General features: G+C 44.1%; 2 protein-coding genes across 2 annotated transcripts in view; both read right to left on the bottom strand.

The window, feature by feature from the left end:
- pgm5 (phosphoglucomutase 5) overlaps positions 1 to 18,600 on the bottom strand; it is a 33,540-nt gene extending 14,940 nt beyond the window's left edge. Inside the window, exons 1-7 of the mRNA XM_084054589.1 lie at positions 17,835 to 18,600; positions 15,118 to 15,280; positions 14,585 to 14,731; positions 13,935 to 14,060; positions 13,264 to 13,454; positions 12,670 to 12,824; positions 1,642 to 1,757 (exon numbers count right to left, since the gene is read on the bottom strand). Coding sequence (XP_083910715.1) covers positions 1,642 to 1,757; positions 12,670 to 12,824; positions 13,264 to 13,454; positions 13,935 to 14,060; positions 14,585 to 14,731; positions 15,118 to 15,280; positions 17,835 to 18,092 — 1,156 coding nt within the window. The 5' untranslated portion in view covers positions 18,093 to 18,600. The remainder of the gene's footprint in view (positions 1 to 1,641; positions 1,758 to 12,669; positions 12,825 to 13,263; positions 13,455 to 13,934; positions 14,061 to 14,584; positions 14,732 to 15,117; positions 15,281 to 17,834) is intronic.
- A 2,991-nt stretch (positions 18,601 to 21,591) lies between these two features.
- Positions 21,592 to 22,656, bottom strand: foxd5 (forkhead box D5; the record flags this gene model as incomplete). The annotated part of the gene is made up of 1 exon (XM_084055458.1): positions 21,592 to 22,656. The coding sequence occupies one exon, from the start codon at positions 22,654 to 22,656 to the stop codon at positions 21,592 to 21,594; it is 1,065 nt and encodes a 354-aa protein (XP_083911584.1).
- Between the last annotated feature and the right edge of the window lie 821 nt (positions 22,657 to 23,477).

Below are 23,477 nucleotides of genomic sequence, written 5' to 3'. Positions count from 1 at the left end.
GCTGTTAGGAAATTGACAGTTGCCAATGTTTAATCTCCCACTTTACTTCTCCCTCTCTCCCTCTCCCTAGCTCTCTCACTCTCTTTGTCTCACCCCTTCCTCTCAACCACTCTCTTGTACATACACAAATAACACACACACACAAATAACACGCACGCAGGCACGCACGCACGCACGCACGCAGATCAAGATCCTTTCACGATCGCCACCATACACACTGCTTTTGCTACAGGTTTTCTAATCAACTCTCCAAGATTGGGGAACATGGTGCCAAGATCAGCTCTGCAACTGTATATGTGGGTCATTGCGCATATGCTAATCTGCTATCATGCACAATTCCAAGACCTTTTAACATTTACTTTTGTTTCTATTCATCATGTTTCTATTACAGTCCATTAAAAACAAAAAAGCATTTCATTTCGGCTACACAGTAGTCTGGGCTTCCTCTGTAAAGAAGGGTGGAAAGTAATCCACTTAGAAAACCCATTTATCAAGATTTGCCATTTGTGGTTAAATGAATGTCTGTTAAGCCTTTGGGTGCATTTGACTGAGGACGTACATTAGCACTGTTGAGGAGCACAAGTTGAGTGCAGCCTTGGAGATTTAGAACGCAGCGCTCCTTCTGAGCTTTTGGCCTTACATGGATAGACAAGAAGTAAACCCCCCTGGTCCTCTCGCCTCTCTACCTCTCTCTCTCTCTCTCTCTCTCTCTCTCTCCTCCTCTGTCTCTGTCGCTCTCTCTCCTCCTCTCTCTCTCTCTCTCTCTCTCTCTTGTTCTCTCTCTGTCCTCTTCCTCATACCCGTGCTGGCTACATTTGGCCTCTCCTACAGTCAGTATGTTCACCAGTCACACTTGCTGTTTTCTCTCCTGGCATACCCTTTTTACTGTGTGTGTGTGTGTGTGTGTGTGTGTGTGTGTGTGTGTGTGTGTGTGTGTGTGTGTGCGTGTGCGTGTGCGTGTGCGTGTGCGTGTGTGTGTGTGTGTGTGTCAGACAGACAGACAGACAGACAGACAGACAGACAGACACAGAGATGGACAGACAGACACAGAGATGGACAGAGGGACAGCAGAGAGAGGTCGGGGCAGAGTGTAGTCGAAAACAGTGAGAGAGTGAGCGAAAGAGGCAGAAGAGGATATGAAGCATGATGAATTTTGCTTGAGTGTGTGTGTGTGTGTGTGTGTGTGTGTGTGTGTGTGTGTGTGTGTGTGTGTGTGTGTGTGTGTGTGTGTGTGTGTGTGTGTGTGTGTGTGTGTGTGTGTGTGTGTGTGTGTGTGTGTGTGTGTGTGTGTGTGTGTGTGTGTGCGTGCGTGCACGCAAGTTACAGTGATTCAGGGAGCTCCTGTCTCCTTTTATAGCAGAAGAATGGGGATTATTTACACATGCAGCCAGGGTCACAGCCCTCAAAATCTATTAGGCCTCTACGACTCACACTGCAGTCAGGGTGCTTTACAACTCCACTGGATTCTATCTGGGCACACCAAAAATAGGTTTATATTCTAGGTATATCCAGACAACACGAGAGCATATTGTGAACCCATGTGTCTGTGTGCATGGGCAAGTTGTGTATCTGTACAGTATGACTGTGTGCATCGTAGTGCATCGTAGTGCATCGTAGTGCGGCCTCTGCAGCTGTTCAGACCTGTGCCGAAGCTCTCCTCTCCACACAGAGAACAGCGGCCGGAGTCCATGAGGTTCCCAAAGTACCTCCAACCGGTAGGAGTCTCATAGAGTGCCACCTTCAGGGCCTTGGCCACCCTGCATACAGATAGAGAGATAGATAGACAGAGAGACAGACAGAGAGAAACATGAGAAAGATAATGTTACAGATAGACATCATGGATGCTCTAGTTTGAGGGTGGCAAATGGTCATGTTTTTCATCAACACAATTGAAGGGTTTGCAGGTTTAACTAATAGCAGTGGAACCAGCCCCACGGGCTAAAGAGGTGGGCCTACTGAAAAAAAAGGAACATCCCACCACAAGAACACTGTCTTTTATCGCATTTCAGATAGCCATTTCATTTTCAGTCTCATGAGCCCTGTCCAGGTTATGTGGTTCTCCAAATGAATTGGTTAGAAATGGCCAGCCTGTCATTAGTCAAACTTTCACAGTGTCTTGCACTTGAATATTGCTGATACACCCACATCAGGAATGCCACATGCACACAATACTTGTGAAACAATGCACTGATGGGAGATTTCATTAGCACCGACATGGAACTCTGAGAAAACACAGCCAACAGTTTTACCACCATCAAACTACAGGCCCATGAGACATATTCGATCTATTTGTTCTCCCGTCCGAACAGTATAGAACTCACACCCAGTCCCTTCCCAGCTTCGACAGAGGGAGACGCTTACAAACTGACCTTTGAAGTAAAGCAAACCAAATGGTACTGTAGAGGCCCAGCGTGAGCTGCCAACAGCTCATCCAATATCTTAATAAGGCAAAGGCAGCAGGAACAACGTGAGTTAACCTTTCAGCTGATGTTTGCTTTGAATCTGAGCCATGCACTCACACACAGGAAGCCTAGACCTGGACCTGGAATATATGTGTGTGTGTGTGTGTGTGTGTGTGTGTGTGTGTGTGTGTGTGTGTGTGTGTGTGTGTGTGTGTGTGTGTGTGCGTGTGCGTGTGCGTGTGCGTGTGCGTGTGCATGTGCATGTGTGTAGGGGTGTCCCAGAGAGGGAGCAAAGAGAGTGCAACGTGTAGGAGGAAAGAGAGAGGAGTGTAGAGTATAGAGTGGGCAGTCGAGAGGTAACGGAATAATAAGAGTGAGATGGGTTAATAAAAATGAAGACTCACTCACTATTAAGAGCCCAGAGTTGGAGTGAACAGACAGAAACACATCATCACATAACAGATTTATGGTTCACGAGTATACTATGTTGATACCTGATGATAAGATAAGACACTTTATTTATCATTGCAGGCATACAATGATATTATGTTTGGTAACTCAGAGACCATTAGCAATAGAGAACAAGATAAAAACAAGATAAGTAAACAAGATAAATATGATGAGGTAGTGTCCTCTCTACATATGTACGTGTATATAATAAATAAATAAAGATATTTATTATATCTTTATGAAGAGAGTGGAGATAAGCACCCGGGCCCTGCAGTGCACCTTTGGCCAGGATGAGCGTCCAGGATGTGTGGTTGCCCATTCTGATATTTTGTGCTCTGTTAATGAGGAATTCCAAGCGGCTAAACCCAGGTTGTTAAATTTGTCCACTAGTTTATTTGGGATTATGGTGTCGTCCACAAATAGCATCCAAATATATACAGTGTGATATTATACAGTACAAGTGTTTGGATGTTGCAGGTGGGACAGGGGCCAGGGCTGTATGAAGTACGATTGAGACGGCGTCCTCTGTAGATCTGTTCCCTCGATAAGCAAACTGCCGACTTCAAAACTGCTGTTGGGGAACTAACAACAGTCGTGTTAACAAATAGTTAACACATAATCGTAATAGTGATGGTGGTGGATTTAAGACAGGTGACAAAGATATTTAGTGCAGAAGGAAAACAGGAGGGGGCCTGATACAGACCCCTGGGGGACTGTGTTGAACTAACTATATAGGGCTTAAGTGGTTAAAGATGCTGGTGAACAACACACCTGCATGTTGGTCAGCTTCACTGACTCCTTCTGTTTGCGGGCCTGACACCCTGTATGGTCCTGCTGCTTTGGCGATGGCTGTTTTCGTCAGAGCGCATCTCACCTGGTGGTGCTGTAGGACGAGTACCCATGCTCCTCCTCAGTCAGTGTCATTTCAGCTCTCACTCTCGCTGTTTCGGTTATACGAAGCGTGCGAAGAACTAGTTCAGGGTGTCAGGGAGTGCAACGTCATGGCAGATTTGTGAGGTGCTACTTGTACTCTTGTAGTCTGTTCTCCACATGCTGCTGCTGGGTTGTTGTGTTCAAAGTGCCCCTCAATGTGCTGCTTGTAACTACACTGAGTAGAGCCCGTCTGACGCCAGACTTTTGGGTCCGATGCCAATCCTGATTTTGGAAAGTCCGAAACCACACACAAAAAAATATTTTTGTGCTTCTTGACAAAATATCGGCAAAAACATCGGTAATGATGTTTTTGCCGATATTTTGTCAAGAAGCACAAAAATATTTTGACAAATCACAAAAGTGATTTGTCAAATCACTTTAAAAAATATTTTTCATTAAAGTTTGTATTTGACAACATCAAAAGAAAGAAACAAATAACTTTTTAACCACGATATACAAGCTCACAACGCATCGCAATGCGACCTGTTGTGTGCTTGTAGATTTGCTATCCTTTTTTCTTTCTTTGTTTTGCCTATTTGCCTATTATGAGATGCCTAAAATGCGGAGGCTAGGTTGAAAGTCGTTAAAAATGTTGACACATCAGCTGCATAATTGGCAATACCGATGTTGTCAAAAAAGTCAAATACTGGCCGATATATCGGCCAAACCGATATATTGGTCTGGCACTAGCTCTAGTTCTCTAATGCCCTTCTTCAGTTCTTTCGGGCATTCCTGGAGGCCAGCATCACCTGGCCTGAAAGCAGCAGCTCGTACCCTGAGCAGAGACCGTACATCCAGCCATGGTTTTTGGTTCAAACACCTTGATGGATTTGGTGGGTAGTACTCTGTCAGTCCACAAGTCTATGTAGGCCAAGACAGATGAGATGCATTCCACTAAGTCTGCCCCCTGAGAGAACACTTCTCAGTCAGTGTTTTCAAGGTGGACAGTTTTAACAGCAAGTCTTTTTCTACATGATTTTAAAGGGGATACACCATGAATTTCTTTTTTTTTGTGTGGGGGGGGGGGGGGGGGTTGGGCTCCCCAGTGTCTCTTGTACCCCAAAAAATATTTTTTTTTTACATTCAGTCATTCATTCTCATTTCAGAGATTTTCAGAATGGGCGTGTCTGAACAGGCCATCTCAGAATGGCATGGTTGCTTACATCACGAACCATTTCTGCCCATGTATTTTGACAGACAGAATTGCTCAGTAGCACCCCTCTGCCCAACAGGACGTTTTGGTATTGCAGCTGAAAGTGCTTTATAAGCCAGAGAGAAGTTAGTTGGAATGAGTATATCTGAGGCTTGATTTAGGCTCAAACCTTTTGAAAAAACGTTTGAGGGACATAAACAATATGATATTAAATATTATTATTATTTTTTAAATTCATGGTGTAGTCCCTTTAATAACACAGCTTAAATGTATCTGTCTGTCCATCACAGGGAGTGGCGCGTAATGGCATCAAAAGCATGACCATGACATCCAGTTTGAGTAATCTGGTGTGTGATCAAACTATTTGTGAGCAACCTTCCCAACTCTGCATGGAGAGGTTTGGTAAACATTCTAAAAATGAGTCTATTCCACCAACGACTCCACACAGATTATACACTAGCCCCCACCCGGCCCCCCTTAACTCCCCCAACTCCAACAAATCACATTAAAGGGCTGCCTTGATAAACACAGTTTCCCAGGACTCAGCTAATGAGCCGCTGGTCAAGACATCCAGCCAACGCAACTATGTGTTGCTCTTGGAAACAGCACACATACAACACAACACACAACAGATCTCAGCTTGGTGGCCTACATGCGGAACTGTCCACCAGATTCTGCTGTGGGAATCTTTTGGGAATTGTGAAGCATACTGTATATTCTGGCTAGCTGTGTGTTGTGGGTGGGGTGGGACGGGCTGTGGGCAGTTGTGGGTGTGGCTACCCATGCATAAACATGGACACAAACATCACAAACGCATGCCGTGCTGTGATACAGCTGTTTACATGAGGATGGGATGGAAGACCAAATAAGAGTGAAGCCACTTAATTCCCCTCCAGGGAAGTAAGAGATGGAACAGGAAGCCTGGCATTCCGACAAGAAAAAGGGAACTCTGACCCTCTGACTGGCTGTTGATGTTTAATACAGTGTAATCATAGCCAACACAAGCACCGAACCTGAGCCCCACTGCATGATTTCAAACAATGGGACAGAAATATCAGGACACGGTTATTGAATAGCATCACAATAAGGCCATGTAGTGTACAGTAGTGATTTTCCAGAGCTTAACCACTTAAACCCTACATACTTTGTTGACCAGCGTCCCACAAATGCCTTGTGAGCTTGTAGCTATTGTCACTGAATATTTGCCTATTTTTGCAGAATGTTTGCCTATTATGACCCAGAATAGGGACTAGCTTTATTTGTAGTAGTTGTCACTCACATATGAGCATGCATGCACGCCTATACCTACCCTTTCTGGATTTACTTCAGATTTGTTGAAGCATATTTGATCAAGCAAAGGATGCTCAGAAATAAAATGAAAAGAACAGGTTGCATTACAAAATCTCTGGCTCTCAGAAAATGCTCGTATTATAAATGAGAGGGTATGACTGTAACAAAAGATAATCATATTTTAAAGTTGTTATACTACAGTATCAAACCATTATAAATATTTTGACAGTGATATTCTAAAACAGATGTCAGTCACACAATTTCTGGAATCTCCTTTCTCGTTCAGAGAGCACTTAGATTGTGTTGCCAGGACATGATACTCAAGCATGTGTGCACACACTTATACATGCAGATGCAGATGCAGTGCGCGCACGCACGCACGCACGCACACACACACACACACACACACACACACACACTCACACACACACACTCACACACACACACACACACACACACACACACACACACACACACACACACACACACACACACACACACACACACACACACACACACACACACACACACACACACACACACACACACACACACACACACACACACACACACACACACACACACACACACACACCCCCCAGCCAATCCCGGTGGACATTGTCTCTCCCTGCAGGCTCTGCCAGCAGAAAGGAATCTTGGCAGTTGGTGTCTGACAAGAAACCTAGGGACTAAGGAATAGACTTGGAAAACTCCTATTTAGGTTGCAGCTCCCAAGAGCTGCAGTGTCAGGAGCCAGGAACTATCGCCGCAAGTTTCTACAGTTTGACATTTCTACAGTTTTTTCACCCTAGTAAGGTGATGTGATTTGTGCAGTGTGGGCATGAGCCATCAAGTTGCTTTAGTATGTTGCTGTTCAATGTACAGGCTAAATACAGATTGTCAGTCACTGTTGAGACGCTGTTACCCTACCACTAGCTTTCTCCCTTTTTTTCTAAGATGTATTTTTGTACATGTCATGCTTTATTTCAGATAGACAGTGAGTGAGAGACAGGAAAGGTGGGAGAGAGAGGGAGTTTGACATGCAGTAAAAAGCGCCTACGGTCGGATTCTAACTCGGGTCAGCTGCGAAGATGACTTTCACCTTATTCATATGGTATGCGCTCTCACATGGTGATCCACTGGGGCGCCCCTTCCGATTCCAGTTGGCTATAACTGCCTTCCAAAGTTTGCAGGCCTGCAGAGACCTGTGCTCCGAGAAGCACACTTTTCTAGTTTCTCTTCAGTCCAAAGCAACACTGCACCAGGAAATGCATCCAGAATGCAAAAGATTGGACTATCTATAATTACAACCACGCCCCAATAGAACGGGCGTCAGGACCTGCGTTATTGATTTCTTTTCTTTTTTCCAGAAATGGCCAAAGGTGAAATTACACAGCACAAGGTTATCCCTAGTATGTGTAGCATACAGTGGGCCCATGCATGGGAACAGAGCATGTGTACACGGCGTTCACCAAATGGACCGGTAACACTGGGAATTTACTGTGGAATACTGTACCGCTGGGGGCTTTTCTAGCTCTAGTCTGAATGTAATGAGATGTAAGAGATGGAGAGAGTGTTGGTCCGTGTTGTGAATGTTCAACATGCTTTCGTCCTTATCCTCATCTAGAGAGAAGGGCAGACGAGACATTTCATAGCAGGTGTTGGCCTCAAAGACGTCTTCCTGCCACCCTCCTCGCGTCCTCAAATTAAAGTTTATGATTGCACACACACGCACGCACACGCACACACACACACACACACACACACACACACACACACACACACACACACACACACACACACACACACACACACACACACACACAGTAGTAAATCCTAAGGGGTACATCACATTACACCTCAGTAACCTCGATGCATCAAGGATGTGAAATGCTGAAAGCTATTGGCCCTGGCCCGATACTATACCATACATAGGATCCAGTACCCTATCTCCCCTCACCCTCCCTCTTGACAGCCCTCACCCTGGACTTAAGAAGCTTTAGGCTGGTATTCAGTGAGCACACAGAGCTCTAAGAGATGGAATGTGTTCATTGTGCACATTTAGTTGTGTTTTCACTTCTTCTTCTTTCCTTTTTTTGCAAATAGAGCTTTGTCACAAAAACACTGCATTCAGGCAGCTTGGAGGATAAAACAAATACAATCATTATGAAACACTCTTGATTATAATTTACAGGGCCATCGGTGATCTGATAACTCTGAGGTTGCAGAAATGGACCCTTATGGGTACAACACTTGCAGGCTGCCATCTGTCAAGACAGGAGCTTGGTGCTAATATTTCCAGTCCTTCATCCTAGCACAAAGAGTGACCCAGCCAACGTCCTCTAGTTCTCCCCACGTCCTCCCACCACCCCTGCAGTGGTCAAAGGAGAGGCAGATGTTTCCTTTCCCAAAATCTCCCTCCCACCTTCTCTTCCTCTGACCCCTCCTTCCCTCCATCAGCCTGTGGCTGCCCTCGCAGCCCTTGCAGCTTTTCCGCCGTGTGGAAAAGCCTGGTGACGCAAGGTTACCTCGCAGACAGTCCTTGCCCACGCACGCACGCACGCACGCACGCACGCACGCACACAAAGGGATATGACAGTGGCATACAAACACACACGTCTCATGTCTGTCTGTCTGTCTCACAAAAAATAAACACACACACACGCGCGCACACACACACACACACACACACACACACACACACACACACACACACACACACACACACACACACACACACTCTCTCTCTCTCTCTCTCTCTCACTTTCTCTTTCTATTCTGCCTTCCCAGCACACATGCACACAGTTGTCAGATTTATCTAAGGTTTATACTCCACTTTGACTGGCTCCACATAAACACACAGAGCAGGGCAGCAGCTTAGTCTAAACACACAGTCTGAGCGCACACGAGCGCACACACACACACACACACACACACACACACACACACACACACACACACACACACACACACACACACACACACACACACACACAGATGCAGATAGAACAGCACACGCGCAACAGCACAAGCCACTTGGTGTCCTAAAAAGGATGAGATTTGGACCAGTTCCATGACTCAACACTACAAAACATTACAGCACTCCCTGAAATGTGTACATGTGTAACATTTGTAGACACAGTGGAAAGTGAAGAGCTGGGTATAATGCTATGGTGGCGAACACAATGACCTTGCCATCTTATATATACTATAAGTAGCCAGGTTTAAGTAGCCAGGATTATTATATTTCAAAGAAGAGGTGGATTCATACATTATTAGACCTGTAGAAGAGGTGGATGGAGCCAGTATTGGAGGATGGTAAATTGGGGGGACAAATTATACATATATATATATATTATATAATAATTATATAATTAGAATGATTTTGAAATACTAAGTCATTATTTTGAGAAAATGTGTCATTGCTAATGCTAGAGGTTCGGGCCGCTACGAGTTCAGGCCGCTACGTGGCCCTCACACTGACGTTGCACCGCCGATCCGACCAATATGCCATGTATGGAGATTGCTGATGTCATCAGTATATGCCTATATGGGCATGCCCCCTTTTGTGACCACATATGGAGCTGATTGATTTGTTTGCGCCTGATGCCATGACGATGCGACGACACATTGTTTAGTCAACACACTCCATAATTGGGTGTAGCTGCATTGGGAACTCCTTATATGGTAATAATGTCATAGTGACATAAGCATGACGATAAGAGATAAAAGATAATTACGTACAGGATCTACCTTTTTTTCTTATCACAAAAAAATGGAAAATGGGAAATCAACACAGAAATCACAAAACCTCAGCGAGAAAGAGCAAGATAGACAGTGGAGGGGGTGGGGGCAGCACCAGCTGGAAAGAGAGAGAAAAAGATTACAGTATGTCAAGTGTGTGTGTGTGTGTGTGTGTGTGTGTGTGTGTGTGTGTGTGTGTGTGTGTGTGTGTGTGTGTGTGTGTGTGTGTGTGTGTGTGTGTGTGTGTGTGTGTGTGTGTGGCGTGTGGGTGTGTGTGTGGGTGTGTGTGGGTGTGCATGCAGTGGGACCATTGAGTGTATAAGAAGAAAGTGGGACTCATGACGATCACGTCTCATGTCTCTGTTTGTGTGGGAACAGGGCAACCAATGAAGAAAAGTGAGACAATGTTTTCACTGCGGTCGTTACGCTTTAATATCATAAGACACAGCCTCAGGAAAAGGAGCCGTATGACACAAATGTGTGTGTGTGTGTGTGTGTGTGTGTGTGTGTGTGTGTGTGTGTGTGTGTGTGTGTGTGTGTGTGTGTGTGAGCGTGTGTGCGTGTGTGCGTGTGCGCGTGTGCGTGTGTGCGCGTGTGTGCGCGTGTGTGTACACGTGTGTATGTGATGTGCTTACACTATGTGGCTTTGAGGGAGTGACAGAGAGCTCACATTCATGTATCTGTAAGTGGTGTTTTGTGTGGGTTTGTCTTTGTGTGAATGTGTATGTGTAGTGGGCGAGCCTGAAGATCAGTATCACCCCTCCAAGAAATATGACTACAGTTATAAGAAGCCGTGTCCCTCTCATATATCCCAACATCAGGCTTGAGGCTGGGCAATGAGGTCACTTCCCAAGTGTCTGCCAATACAGTACTAATATACTTCATGTTATGCAGGTGACACACACACACACACACACACACACCACACACACACACACACACACACACACACACACACACACACACACACACACACACACACACACACACACACACACACACACACACACACACACACACACCACACACACACCACACACACCAACTCAAACATTAGCAAAACCTTAGCTAACATGGGAGTGTACCTACGTATGTTCCCTCAGCCCTATACTCCCAACCTTATTCAGGCCTAATGTGTGGCCTGCATCAAACCACTAAACTACTCCAGCGAGTGCTATGGCAAAAGACCAGATCTCTGCGCACTCTGACTTTATTATTTAGACCTTCCTGCCCTCATAAGGTCTTGGACTTATTAGGCCTTTGTTCTGTTCTGTATGTAGTCTTGTTATTCTGTTACTCTGCTGTTGTTTCCCTGCTGATGTTCTGTACCTTATTTTGTAGTATTGTTTCCTGTTGTGCCTAGTTACTGTTACCTGTCTTTTCTCACCTCCCTGTTGATTAGTCATGTTCTCCTCCTGTGTCCTTAGTCCCTCAGCCTATCCCAGTGTTGATTGTCTGTTGAGTTCACCTGTGTCTTATTATTTCCCTGTCTATTTAAGCCCTGTGTTTGCAACCTGTTCTTGCTTGTTCATTGTATCCCATGTTACGTGTAGTTAGATCTTGAGTTCAGTTCTTTGTTGGTTTTCCAGTCTTTAGTTAATAAATACTTTGAACCGTTCACTTCAGCCTCCGTCTCTCTCCTGCACTTGGGTCCTACACTCCGTCCTGACTCAAACCGTGACACATTCTTTTAGCATGTAAACAAACGCAAACAAAGCTGATTCAGACAATATAGAACATCACCAAATTCAGTACAGATTTTACTATTTGAAGATCCGGATCCGGATTCAGTCTTAAGTCAACAGGAAGTTAACATTTTTATAAATAAAAAAACAGTACTGGGTTTTGTGACGTTTTATATTGTCTGAATAGCTTTGTTTGCGTTCGTTTATGTGCTAAAAGAGTGACTTTGAGAGCTGTTTTACCATACAATGTAAGTCATTGAGGAGCATATGTTTAATGATCAATTTCTAATCAATAGAGCAATTATTTCTGTATTTACCACTTTTCCAGTTACATCACGGCAAGGTAACTACACAACCCAAACCTCTACCAAAGTGGTCTTGCCCTTTAATGGGTTAACTAATGGCAGTTCATCTTTCGGGGGTTGCTCATCATTGCTGTATGTCAAGCTGTGTATTTCGGGGAGGTTGGTCACTGCTCTATGTTATGCTGCGTATTTCCCATCAGCAGCAGTATGTGGTAAACCCCCTGCTGGGTTCCCTCCTTCTGGAACAATGTTAATGCAGATGATCACATCCTCTCACTCAGCACTTGCTGCTCTCTGCTATATAGCCTTACATAACACAAACCGTATTTATAGGGTGTGTGTGTGTGTGTGTGTGTGTGTGTGTGTGTGTGTGTGTGTGTGTGTGTGTGTGTGTGTGTGTGTGTGTGTGTGTGTGTGTGTGTGTGTGTGTGTGTGTGTGTGTGTGTGTGTGTGTGTGTGATCTCACTCTGTTATTCATAGTGAGTCAGTCTGCCCTCTCCAGAGTGGCCTTGGGCAGGTATTTGTGGATTGGGGTCAAGGAAGAGCTTCAGGGGGCAAAACCCCTTAATCGCTGTCCTGGATGTGTATCCACACATCTCTGCTTCTCTAGCCTCATAATGTGCACACGTGTAGTCTATTAGTCCAGTGGTTCTCAACCTTTTCAAGCCGTCACCCCCCAAAATAATCATAATGTTTTTGTGTCCTACCTGTCCAGTGCTGTGCTGGTGGCCATACTCCTAGCGAAACCCCTAAGGCCCAACTGTCTGAAGTAGGGGACGGCGGACAGGTTGGCAGCCATGATGGCCAAAGAGTCTGATGGGTTGACGAAGAAGCCGTTCTCTCCCAGGATCATATACCGGTCCTGACAATGCAACAACAACAAAGGTATGTTGTCACCAACCTAGTTATGCAGTTAGCCCATACATACATTTTCAAATAATGTGTGTGTGTGTGTGTGTGGGGGGGGGGGGAGGAGAGAGAGAGGGAGGGAGGATTTGTGTGGGTATCAGGCCAGAGCTCGATCAGCAAAGGAGAGAATGATGAATGACGATACGTTTCTCTACTGTCCCAGAATTGCCCCAGACACCGTATCTTTGTGTCCCATATACTATTTTATGACTGAAGGCAGCTGAAAAACAGGTCTCTCTTTAGTGGTACTATCAGTCTGAATTAAATCTAAATGAAATAGACTGGATCTTCATCAACAATAAGAGAAGGAAGGTACCCCCTAACAAATAAAACCACAAGTGGAGCATTTCCCTCTCATCATCTCACGGTAGTCTCTCAAACTGATGTTTTACCCCATCAGCGTCGAACGCGGCTCCAAGGCCAAAGTCACCGCTTTTCATGGCGTCTACCAGTGACGTGGCGTACATGAGGTTGGGCTCTGGAAGTCGGCCGCCGAAGTCTTCCATGGGGACACAGTTATCGGCAGAGTTAGCAGGGGCCCCGAGCTCGTCACACAGGATCCTACGCACGTAGGGGCCCATCACTGCAATGCAACACATGAGGAGAGCGGTTGGCTTCCAAGTTTCTGCTCACCATGCACTGAAAAGACATGATGGCACTAGCCACTTAAGCCATTAAAACCGGGAACGCATCTCTGTCATTTTGTATTTGTTTGGCTATTAAATAATAGCAGATATACAAGCTTGTGGCGCTGCACTCTGTGCCACGCTATGAGCTTGTATATCTGCTATCTTTTAATAGGCAAAGTACAAAATTATGGTTATAGATACATTTTAAGATGACGCAGTTGCGTTCCCGGATTGAATGGTTTAAACCCTATATACTTTGTTGACTGGAGTCCCCCAGGCGTCTACATAAAACCTCTTTGCCGGAAAAAGTGATCTACAAGCTCACAACCTGTCGGTGCAACACGTTGTGAGCTTGTAGATTGCTATTTGCCCCCAGAATCGGGACGCTAGGGTTCATGTGGTTAGTAAGGTATACTGAAAAAGAACTGCATTACCTCCATTCATAGCATCTATGCGTATTTTGAGCTGATCTGGTCCCGTAAGAAGATTCTTGATGGCGTTGAAGTCAAAGATGGTTCGTAGCAGGTTGAGGTACACCTCCACAGAGTCCACTATCTCCACTGGGAACACAGAGAAAGAAACTTTTGCACCTGGATGGCAATGTGTTTGGGTGTTATAATACTGTATATATAAACGGAGAGATCATGTGTGTGTGTTCTGTTACTACATCCATCAGAGTAACAGCCTAACAGATGACACATTTTGTGAAACAGGCTCCAGAAGGAGGGAGGTGGCCAGACACGGCTTCTGATTGGCTGAAACAGGGGTAGGGAGCGCTTGGCTGTGTTAGCTTGGACAGCGAGCGAGGCGGTGTTGACGTGTTGGAGGTACCGAGACTGGGGGGGGGGGGGTGTCTATGATTTACGATTCTGTCCCTATCGGCACATAACTCGAACGGCACTGAGTCGGCTGAAGTAGACTTTGCAACGTTCGGCACGGCGACTCGCTCGCCTGAGCTGGCCCGGTGGTGCCTCTCGTGGCTCAAGTCAGACGGTGTGCCTCCGTCGGTGTCTGAAAACAAGCAATCCCGCGCCCCGCTCATCCTAGGGAAACAATATTAGCAGGGGGATGACCTCCAGACTACCTCGGAAAGGTTTGAACTTGTTCTCCAGGTCAAAGTCCTGCCGTCCTAGCCTGGAGAGGTCAATGCGGAGGTCAGGGCAGATGGCGTACTCCTCCAGCGTTCGGCTCACCTGAGAAATCCTCTCCATCACCGTGTCTGGAGATGGGCCTGAACGTGGGAGGAGAGAGAGAAATATCAAGAAACGACGCTTACATCTAGATTATTGAATGACCAGTAGTCAGTCCCATCAGATATTTTCCAGTCCTATCAAATCTCACCCCCAGACCTCAAAGAGTCTGCATTACACGTGTTTATTTAACTGTATGAGTGTTAACATGGACCCGCAAGGATCCATTTTAGCTGGAGAGAAGCAGTGTATTTTAAGTATATTTTGAAAACTTTTGTACTTTTACTCAAGTGAATTCTGAATACCAGACTTTTACTTGTAACGGAGTATTGCTACATTGTGGTATTGATACTTTTACTTAAGTAAAAACATTTGAGTACTTTTTACACCACTGGAGAGCCATCCACTGCACCCTCACTGTGCTCACCTCCATTGGCCACATTGAACTTGATCCCAAAATCTCCGCCTGGGCCTCCAGGGTTGTGACTGGCTGTGATGATGATTCCACCAATGGCTTTGATCTTCCTGATGATGCAGGAAACAGCAGGAGTGGACAGGAGGCCGTTGTGGCCAATTACCAGGCGTCCAATCTGTACAGCACCACAAATCGGAAAGGAGCGATGTAACGTTAAAGGAGTAGTTCACCCCCCAAAAAAATCAATTACATGAAGCCTTGAATTCATGGATTGCTTTGTTTTTGTCACATTCCTAAGCCAATAATTTGATTACCGGCAGAAAGATGCCAATGTATCCGGTAGGATTTTTTGGGTGAACTACTCCTTTAAACACTGTCATTCCAGGAAACAGAAAATGTTTGTTTTGCTTTTCTTTTTCCCTTTTTCTCCAAAGTTTTTTTCCTGTGCCATTAATTCACTTGAAAATATTTTTTTTTTCACATTGTCCTTTGTGAGTACATTCACACAGAATGCAAATAGTATGCAGTAATAAACATCCTTTCCTATTCCTATATTAAAATTGCCTAATGGGTGGGCGGTGGGTGGACGGACCACGGCCCTTGGAGGTCCCATCAGCATGATGTCAGACACTGTCAGCACTGATGTTGACACAACAGAAACCGCTAGTTTTTTTAAATAGCAAAAATAGCTGCTCTATACGCTTGTTGATTGTCTATTTATCACTAATTGTCCTATGACAAAATATATGCAGGGCTTAAGTGGTCGCTGGGAGGTTACTTAAACACACCATTCTAGGTGGCTCTTCCGTTTCATATTTGGATTCCGCTTAAAAAGTGCTGGTGACATCAGCTGCCCATACGTCAGCCCCTTGCATCTCAGCCGTTCTAAATAGCAGTGTCCTCATTGGAGAGGAATTCAATCTCCTGACGTCACTGTATCCTCCTAACATCAGAGTGTGCATGTGTGTACTGTAAACCATTCATTCACACCATTTTTACTGTTTTGTGCACGTACATGTAAAAAGATATACTGTATGAACCTTTTGTTCCCCAGTATGATCAAATAGTGTGTTGATTATCCGAGAATTGCCAGTATGTTGAGTTTTGGCCTGGTGCCACATGACAGGGTATCCCCAAAGCCTCTAGCTTGGCGTGGGAGGGATGGGGTGGGGGTGTAGGCAGGAAAGTAGAGCAGGATGGATGGAAGTGTCGATAAGGCAGGCAGCAAGAGACATTTGGCTGGGCCAGCAGGAAAAAAATGGACCAATCTAAAAAACAAATTATATTCCCTTTAGATTTTCCTTTGGAACCTGTCCAGACCCATCACAAAGATCTGAGAGCAGCCCTTTTCCAAGGGCTGGGGGGGTGAAAACTCATTCCACTCTCATTTATCTGCTCCTCTGACTCAACATAAGGACAAGCATCTGATTGGGGTTAAATGTACTCCTTGTCACAGGATGGAAGCCTAAGTGGTAAAAAACATCCTTAAGGTTAATTACATTCTGAGTGTTAAATATGAGGATATACTGTAACATCATGATGAACCATTACCCATCATCATTGTAATTTTTAAAACATCCTCCTAATCTTATCACCTTTTTATACATGCACAACCTTACTGTCCCCTGGTCCACTGGGTGGGCCTCTAGAGCAGTATTTCCAGATAGAATGTCTACAGATGTTTTCACAATATCAAATGAAGTGTCCAGAAAGTGTCTAGTTTGTCAACCTGTGGATATTTATAACAAAATAATATATTTATTATAGTCAGTAACAACATCATAAGTGTTTCTTCCATAAATAAGGTTAACAAATAATACTGCTCCGATGCGAAGCTGCTGACATTATCTACCCGGAAATACTTTTTTTGGTTGTGGTGATATCATGATGATTCGGTCTAGAGTGCACCTCCAAAAAAGCTTTAACTTCTAGCCTCAGGGGGTGCTACAAATGCAAAAAGTTATACAAAAAGTGACTCATGCTTAATGACTCATTCTTAATTTATTCTCCAACAGCGTAATGCTCCAAAAATAGCCGATCGGCTATTTTCGTTATCGGAAACCATCTATGATAATAAAGTATAAATCAGGCTTTACACAGCCCTGGGTGTAGGCCTTGCCACCCGGCCTGGCAGAGATATGCCCTCTGCAGAGCAAACCTTTCTAGTCTAGCCTATACTTTTTATATGAAGGTAGTCTTTGGACAAATATTATTTAAGGATAAATATTGTGTGTTTTAGGCTACTGACTGTCTGTCTCTGTCTTGTTTTTCTGACATAAGGCAGTGATTCTCAACCTTTTCAGGCTGTGAGTGACCCCCCAAAATAATCATATTTGAACTGGGGACCCCCACATAAATATTGTGAAAATAGAAGATCCAGCTTGTAGATCGGCTATTTTCAAATCTTTTGCCTCTTTCTTATATTATTTGACAATTTGGCCAATGTTTGACCAGCTATTATACTATACTTTGTGGATTACTTTTATTTTGTATAAAAAAGGTCTTAAAAGTCCTTAAATTGTCACTTCACTGTCATCTGAGGATACCCCAAAGTAATATGGGCACCCCCCTCAACCACAGGTTGAGAACCACTGACATAAGGGACCCTGTTGCAAACACTGATTGATTTAGGATAAGAAGAAATATGTCAGTCAGTCAGTCAGTCAGTCAGTCAGTCAGTCAGTCAGTCAGTCAATCAATCAATCAATCAATCAATCAATCAATCATACCCCATTGGCAGCTGCCATCTGCACTATGACCTCGGTGGCGGCTCGGCTGAAGTAGCGGCCGTCGCTGCCCACCACCATGGTACATCCCTGTCGGTCCCGCAGGTCAATGGAAGACAGCACGCTCTGGATGTAGTTCTGTAAATAGTTCTTCTTGCCCTCGAACACCGCCGTCTTCCTCCTCAGTCCATTAGTGCCCGGCCGCTGGTCGTCGAAAGGGCTCGTCTGGACCGTCACCACGGGGATGGGACTCGTCTCCATCCTCCTCCACGGATCCTCCAACCAACCAACCAACCAACCGAGAACAAGTCTTCTCAGTTCAAGTTCTCAGTCACTACAAAAGTGACCCCTGGTTTAACTATAGGAGCCCAGGGCAGGAGGCAGGAGGCAATGTGATGGTTCTTCTGATGTTCCGATTGGGTCGACAAAACGACAATGAACTCCAGCAGGGATGGATGAGTCGACTGGAATGGAGAGAGAGAGAGAGAGAGAGAGAGAGAGAGAGAGAGAGAGAGAGAGAGAGAGAGAGAGAGAGAGAGAGAGAGAGAGAGAGAGAGAGAGAGAGAGAGAGAGAGAGAGAGAGAGAGAGAGAGAGAGAGAGACGCTTCAAGTTTTTCTTGCCTCGTGAACTTATTGTTTCCGTTTGCAGTGTCAGTGTGAAATAATAACGTCCCACATGAAAGATGTAGCTTAATGATGCTTTGTGAGTTTTCCTCTTCTTGTGAAGTAAAGTGAGTGCATGCGAACTCTCCTCTTCTGCTTGACAACTCCCTCTCTTTGAGGCTCTGTCCACACAGACAGCCAGCCGCCTGCCAACAGCCAGCAGTCCCCACTATCAGCTGCCACAGCCTCAGGACTAAAATAGACCATAATATGGACTGACAGTGGTGGAAAAAGTAATCAAATGTTCTACTTAAGTAGAAGTATCAATACTGCAATGTAGAAATACTCTATTACAACTAAGTAAAGGAATTAAAAATGTACTTGAGTAAAAGTAAAATTATTGGCATCAAAATGTACAAAAGTAGAAAGACAAGTACTCATTATACAGAAGGTCCCATTTCACGAGTTTTCAAATGTAGGCCTGTAAAATGTTTTTAAAAATCTTTTGAAAATAACTGTGACGAATTGTGAGCTTGTAGATCAGCTATTTTCAAATAGTCAAAATGTATATAGGGCTGAAGTGGGTGATGTACGTTTTGTAATAATAATCAAAATCTACAAACTAGTAACTAAAATGTAGGCTACACATAATTGTAGTGGAGTAAAAGTATAATATGTAGTGGAGTAGAAGTAAAAGTACTGAACATTGGAAATACTCCAGTAAAGTAAAACAAATACAACATTGTACTTAAGTAGGCTACAGTACTTGAGTAAATGTACTTAATTTCTTTACACCACTGCTGTCTGTCCACACTAGACCCGCTACACGACACCGGTATGAAGCCTTATGAAATGATCTGCTTGTTAATGACCATTGTCAGCAGCCAGCTGGTTACTTTGACGTACATAGTTTGAGGGAGGAAATGTCAACTTAATAATTAGGCTAATTAACCAACTATTAGCATGAAAGGCTGGCAGCATCATATCATTGGCTTAGCGACTGTATTTTGCTGTGAGGATTTACAGCCTAAATAATATTTAGAGCATATTATGCTCAAATGATTTTTAGGAGGACAAAAAAAAAAAAATCCAAAAGTACACAAACTTCCGACAACCCAAACAGCAAGCCGATTGACAGTTGTTTGTAAGTAAGTTATTTGTAGAGCATCTTTCACAGGCACAACGTGCTATGCAAGATTAAAAGCAAGAACATGTCAATAATAAGATCAGAACAAAAGACAGAATGAAATCAATGTAGGCAGCGTCCCGTTCGTCACATATACTCAAAAACGTGGTCAACAGTGCCACCTTGAGGCGCGCCCGAAGAACTGTATTTTACTAGCCTAATATTTTACTCCAAAATATTAGGTGATGTTTTTGCTGGATGCATGACGTAAATGTCCTAAAATATATCATATCATTATTTATGGTTGATTATTGATGAGCCAAAGGAGCAACGAAAGAACACAAACGCTGAGGCCATTGTGACTTGTATGATATTAACTATGTTTACCTTACATTCAACTGATAATTCCTACAACATTGATTACTTTTTAGTTGTTTTGTAATGAAGCATTCCACACTTTTTTGTTAAAGCTGACTCTTCTAACTTACATGATGCTATACGATGGATGCTAGACGTTGAAACATTAACAAAATTGATTAAAACATGTTATGGGTATAACTTCTCTGGAAGTGAGTGGCATCTTTTAGGTGAAAGTTAATCCCTTATTCTTGTCTCAAAGGAGGTGACTCTAAACCTATTTACAGTTAGCCTACAACTAGGTGACAAATTGGCTACTATTTGGCCAGAAAATGTATCTTGATTGTTTGGATCAAGGATGAGACTCACAATTGTGGAACAGGAAGATATTCCCTTATTTTTAACTCTATGGATATGGATATTCCGGGTCCAGATCCATGAAAGAATCAGTGCATTTAAAGGTAGGGTAAGTGATTTTCTTTGGTTAAAACAAGTGTTAAATGGCTCTATATTCTGCATTGCTATAGAGTGTTTGTTCAGTAACAGGAGAATCCATGTCCCTCCAGCTCTTTATTAAACAGAACATTCATTTTCAGGTCGGGATACCAATTCTATCCAACCAGGATAGAGAACTCAGACTGGATACAGATTAAACATGTGAAATCGGAAGTGATGACACAAAGAAATGAGCAGACAAAATTGGAATTGGAACACTGAAACTGATAAGTGGGTACTCTTATCAGTTTCAGTGGCTGAAAATGTGCAACCCATGCACCTGAAAATGTATTTTATGTTTATTGAAGAGCTGGAGAAATGGGGAGACTCCTGATACTGAACACTCTAATGCTTTAACCTTTTAACAAAAAACGTTTTGTTTTAACCAAAACATATCACTTACCCTACTTTTAAGAAGTAAGGTCATTTACTGAAATGTGGTCTCCTTTCCTTTTCTACTTGACTCCATTAGTGCTGGTCTTTGTAAAGGACACATATCTAGAATAGACTAAATACATGTCTTTCTTATCTTGTTGCTTAAATACTGCTATACATGTTAGTGTTTTAGCTCAACTGGACTTCATGTGTCACTGTGTTGTGAAAAGTTCAATTTGATTGGGAGATTTCTCTGTTGCATCGTTTCTTGAAAAACTAATAAAGTTCACTAATATTTTTTTCAGGTTTCAATTCCAATATTTTTTACATTCCAATTTTCAATCATTGCAAAAATATTTTTGGCATTAATGTAAAACACACTTGAGTTTTTTTTTTTTTTACCTAATAAGTGTAAAGGTAATAGTCTATATATGATATCAGCAGAATTTCAAATGCAGTCATAGCAGACCAACAAACATGCATGTTCCTATTAATGTCAGCTACTTTTTGATAGGCCAAGAACTGTCTAGATGTGTGGTTGGTAGGCCTAGGCCTACTCGGTGCATAGGTCAAGTGATCAAATGAATAAACAAAGTATTAGATATTTTCAATCGTTTATTTTAACAGGTTGGAACGACACAAAAATTACGTTCAGCAAATAAGGCATCTACTTACTGTAGACATTCACAAATATATTATCTCATATTTACATTTGTTCCATCGACATAACTTTGAATGCCAATGTACATAAATAAATCATCATCACATTATCAAAATGTGAACATTATTTATTTGGCAGTGTCTTTAACAGCGTGGGTAAGCCAGCCTGAAGTGATCTGGTATTGAAGGAGCGGTGCTCAGCATGGCAGGCGGACAGAATGGACTCCCAGACGCCTGGAGAAAACTCGGGACCACCATGGAGGTTGCAGGACCCCCGAAGAGATGATGACCACCATAGCTAAAAGACCTCTGCTGAGGGTTTGAGTTCTGTGGAACGGTGCGAACCGATTTGCTCATGATGCTGTCAATGCTGAAAGAGCACTTTGCTTGTGTCTTCGGCTCTGGCGTGCAAAGAGGCACAACAGCAAAGTCTCTGGAGTCCCGATCGGTGGTCCCGTGGCCGTTGGGACCCCCAGGGTAAGATAGGTGGTAGGGGGTAGGGAGTGGCACGATGCCCTCTTGAAGTGGCATGTATCGAAGGGGTCCCGTCGGGGGGGCGCTCGCCTGGCCTTGGACACAATAGGGCCGCGCGTATGGTTGATAACAATTAAAGTTGGGATAAAACATAAGTCCGTCTTTGCCCAGCTCGGGTTCGTTTCTCTTGAACCGCTTTCTGCGTCTGAGGAAGCTGCCGTTGTCGAACATGTCCTCTGAGGCCGGGTCCAAGGACCAGTAGTTCCCCTTGCCCGGGTTACCGGGTGCCCTCGGGATCTTGATGAAACAGTCGTTGAGCGACAGGTTGTGCCTGATGGAGTTCTGCCACGCAGGGAACTTCTCCTTGTAGTAAGGGAACTTGTTGCTGATAAAATCACAGATGCCGCTCAGCGTCAGCTTCTTCAGCGGGTTCTGCAGGATCGCCATGGTGATGAGGGCGATGTAGGAGTAGGGGGGCTTCACCGACGCGTCCTGGGGTCTCCTGGACAGCGGCGCGTCTGGGTAAAAACTGTTTTCCTCGGAGGAGTCGAACTCGGAACAGTCCAGTTCAGCACCGGACTCGGCTGAGGACGAGGAACCCGGGTCCGCGGCGCATTCTTTCCGATACAGCTGGACATGGCCGCTGGCAACATCATCTCCCATGATGTCAATATCATCGTCCTCGTGAGAAACGGTGGTGTGGTGTGCACTTTCAAACTCACTGGACAGAGTCATGATGACCAAAGCGTTGACTGTTCAATGGCGCGTAAAACTTCCAAAGTTTGCTCTGTGCGTAAAAAGCAATGCTAAGCTCGCTTCATGCGTAAAGGCGCACCAAATCAAATGAAGGTAGTAGTGGTACTAGTATCCAGCTCTCCGTTTCTCATTGCCTGGTGTTGGCAGTGATCAGGCTTTATACTAGTAGGAGCTGTTGCCCTGCAGGCCATTCCCTATTCATCCTCACAACCTATCAGAGGAGCCTCTCGCCGCGGGAAGCCACAGCAGACAAACAACGCGGGGGAGGTGGGGGGGGCTTCTTCTGTAGGGGAATCCTCAAAATGCTAATAGTCTATCTATGCAATCCCCTAAATTCACAGGTCTCAGAATAGTATTAGGTGTTGTATTCTAAGGATATGTTCCAAGTCCAATGTTTTAACACTTAGGCCTATTCCCAAATGTTAAATCAGGCCTATTCCCAAATCGTAAAAAACAAATTAAAACATTCCAAACAAAATAAAAACTGAAGATCTGATTTAATATAAATATATATTAAATCAGATTTAAGTTTTTCAGTTTTTCTTATTGAGAAAAACACAACATGGTATATTTAGGCTTTTCACAGTTATATTATTTCGTGCAAAACCAAATAGGCTTACAAAAAGGGGGGAAACTGCAGATCTGCCCACATTATGCCCGATACAATATATAACTCTATGATTATGCCGCTGCTTTGATAAACATTTCCAGCATAATGTAGTAGGATGCGCTTTGAACATGGGAACATTTCCTGTTGGAGAAACTTGGGCTCAGCAGCAGCACAGTAGCGCGGCTGGAGG

This window comes from Gymnoscopelus microlampas, assembly GCF_963454915.1.
Source record: "Gymnoscopelus microlampas genome assembly, chromosome: 4".
NCBI lineage: Eukaryota > Metazoa > Chordata > Actinopteri > Myctophiformes > Myctophidae > Gymnoscopelus > Gymnoscopelus microlampas.
This window is presented reverse-complemented; position numbering and strand designations above follow the sequence as displayed.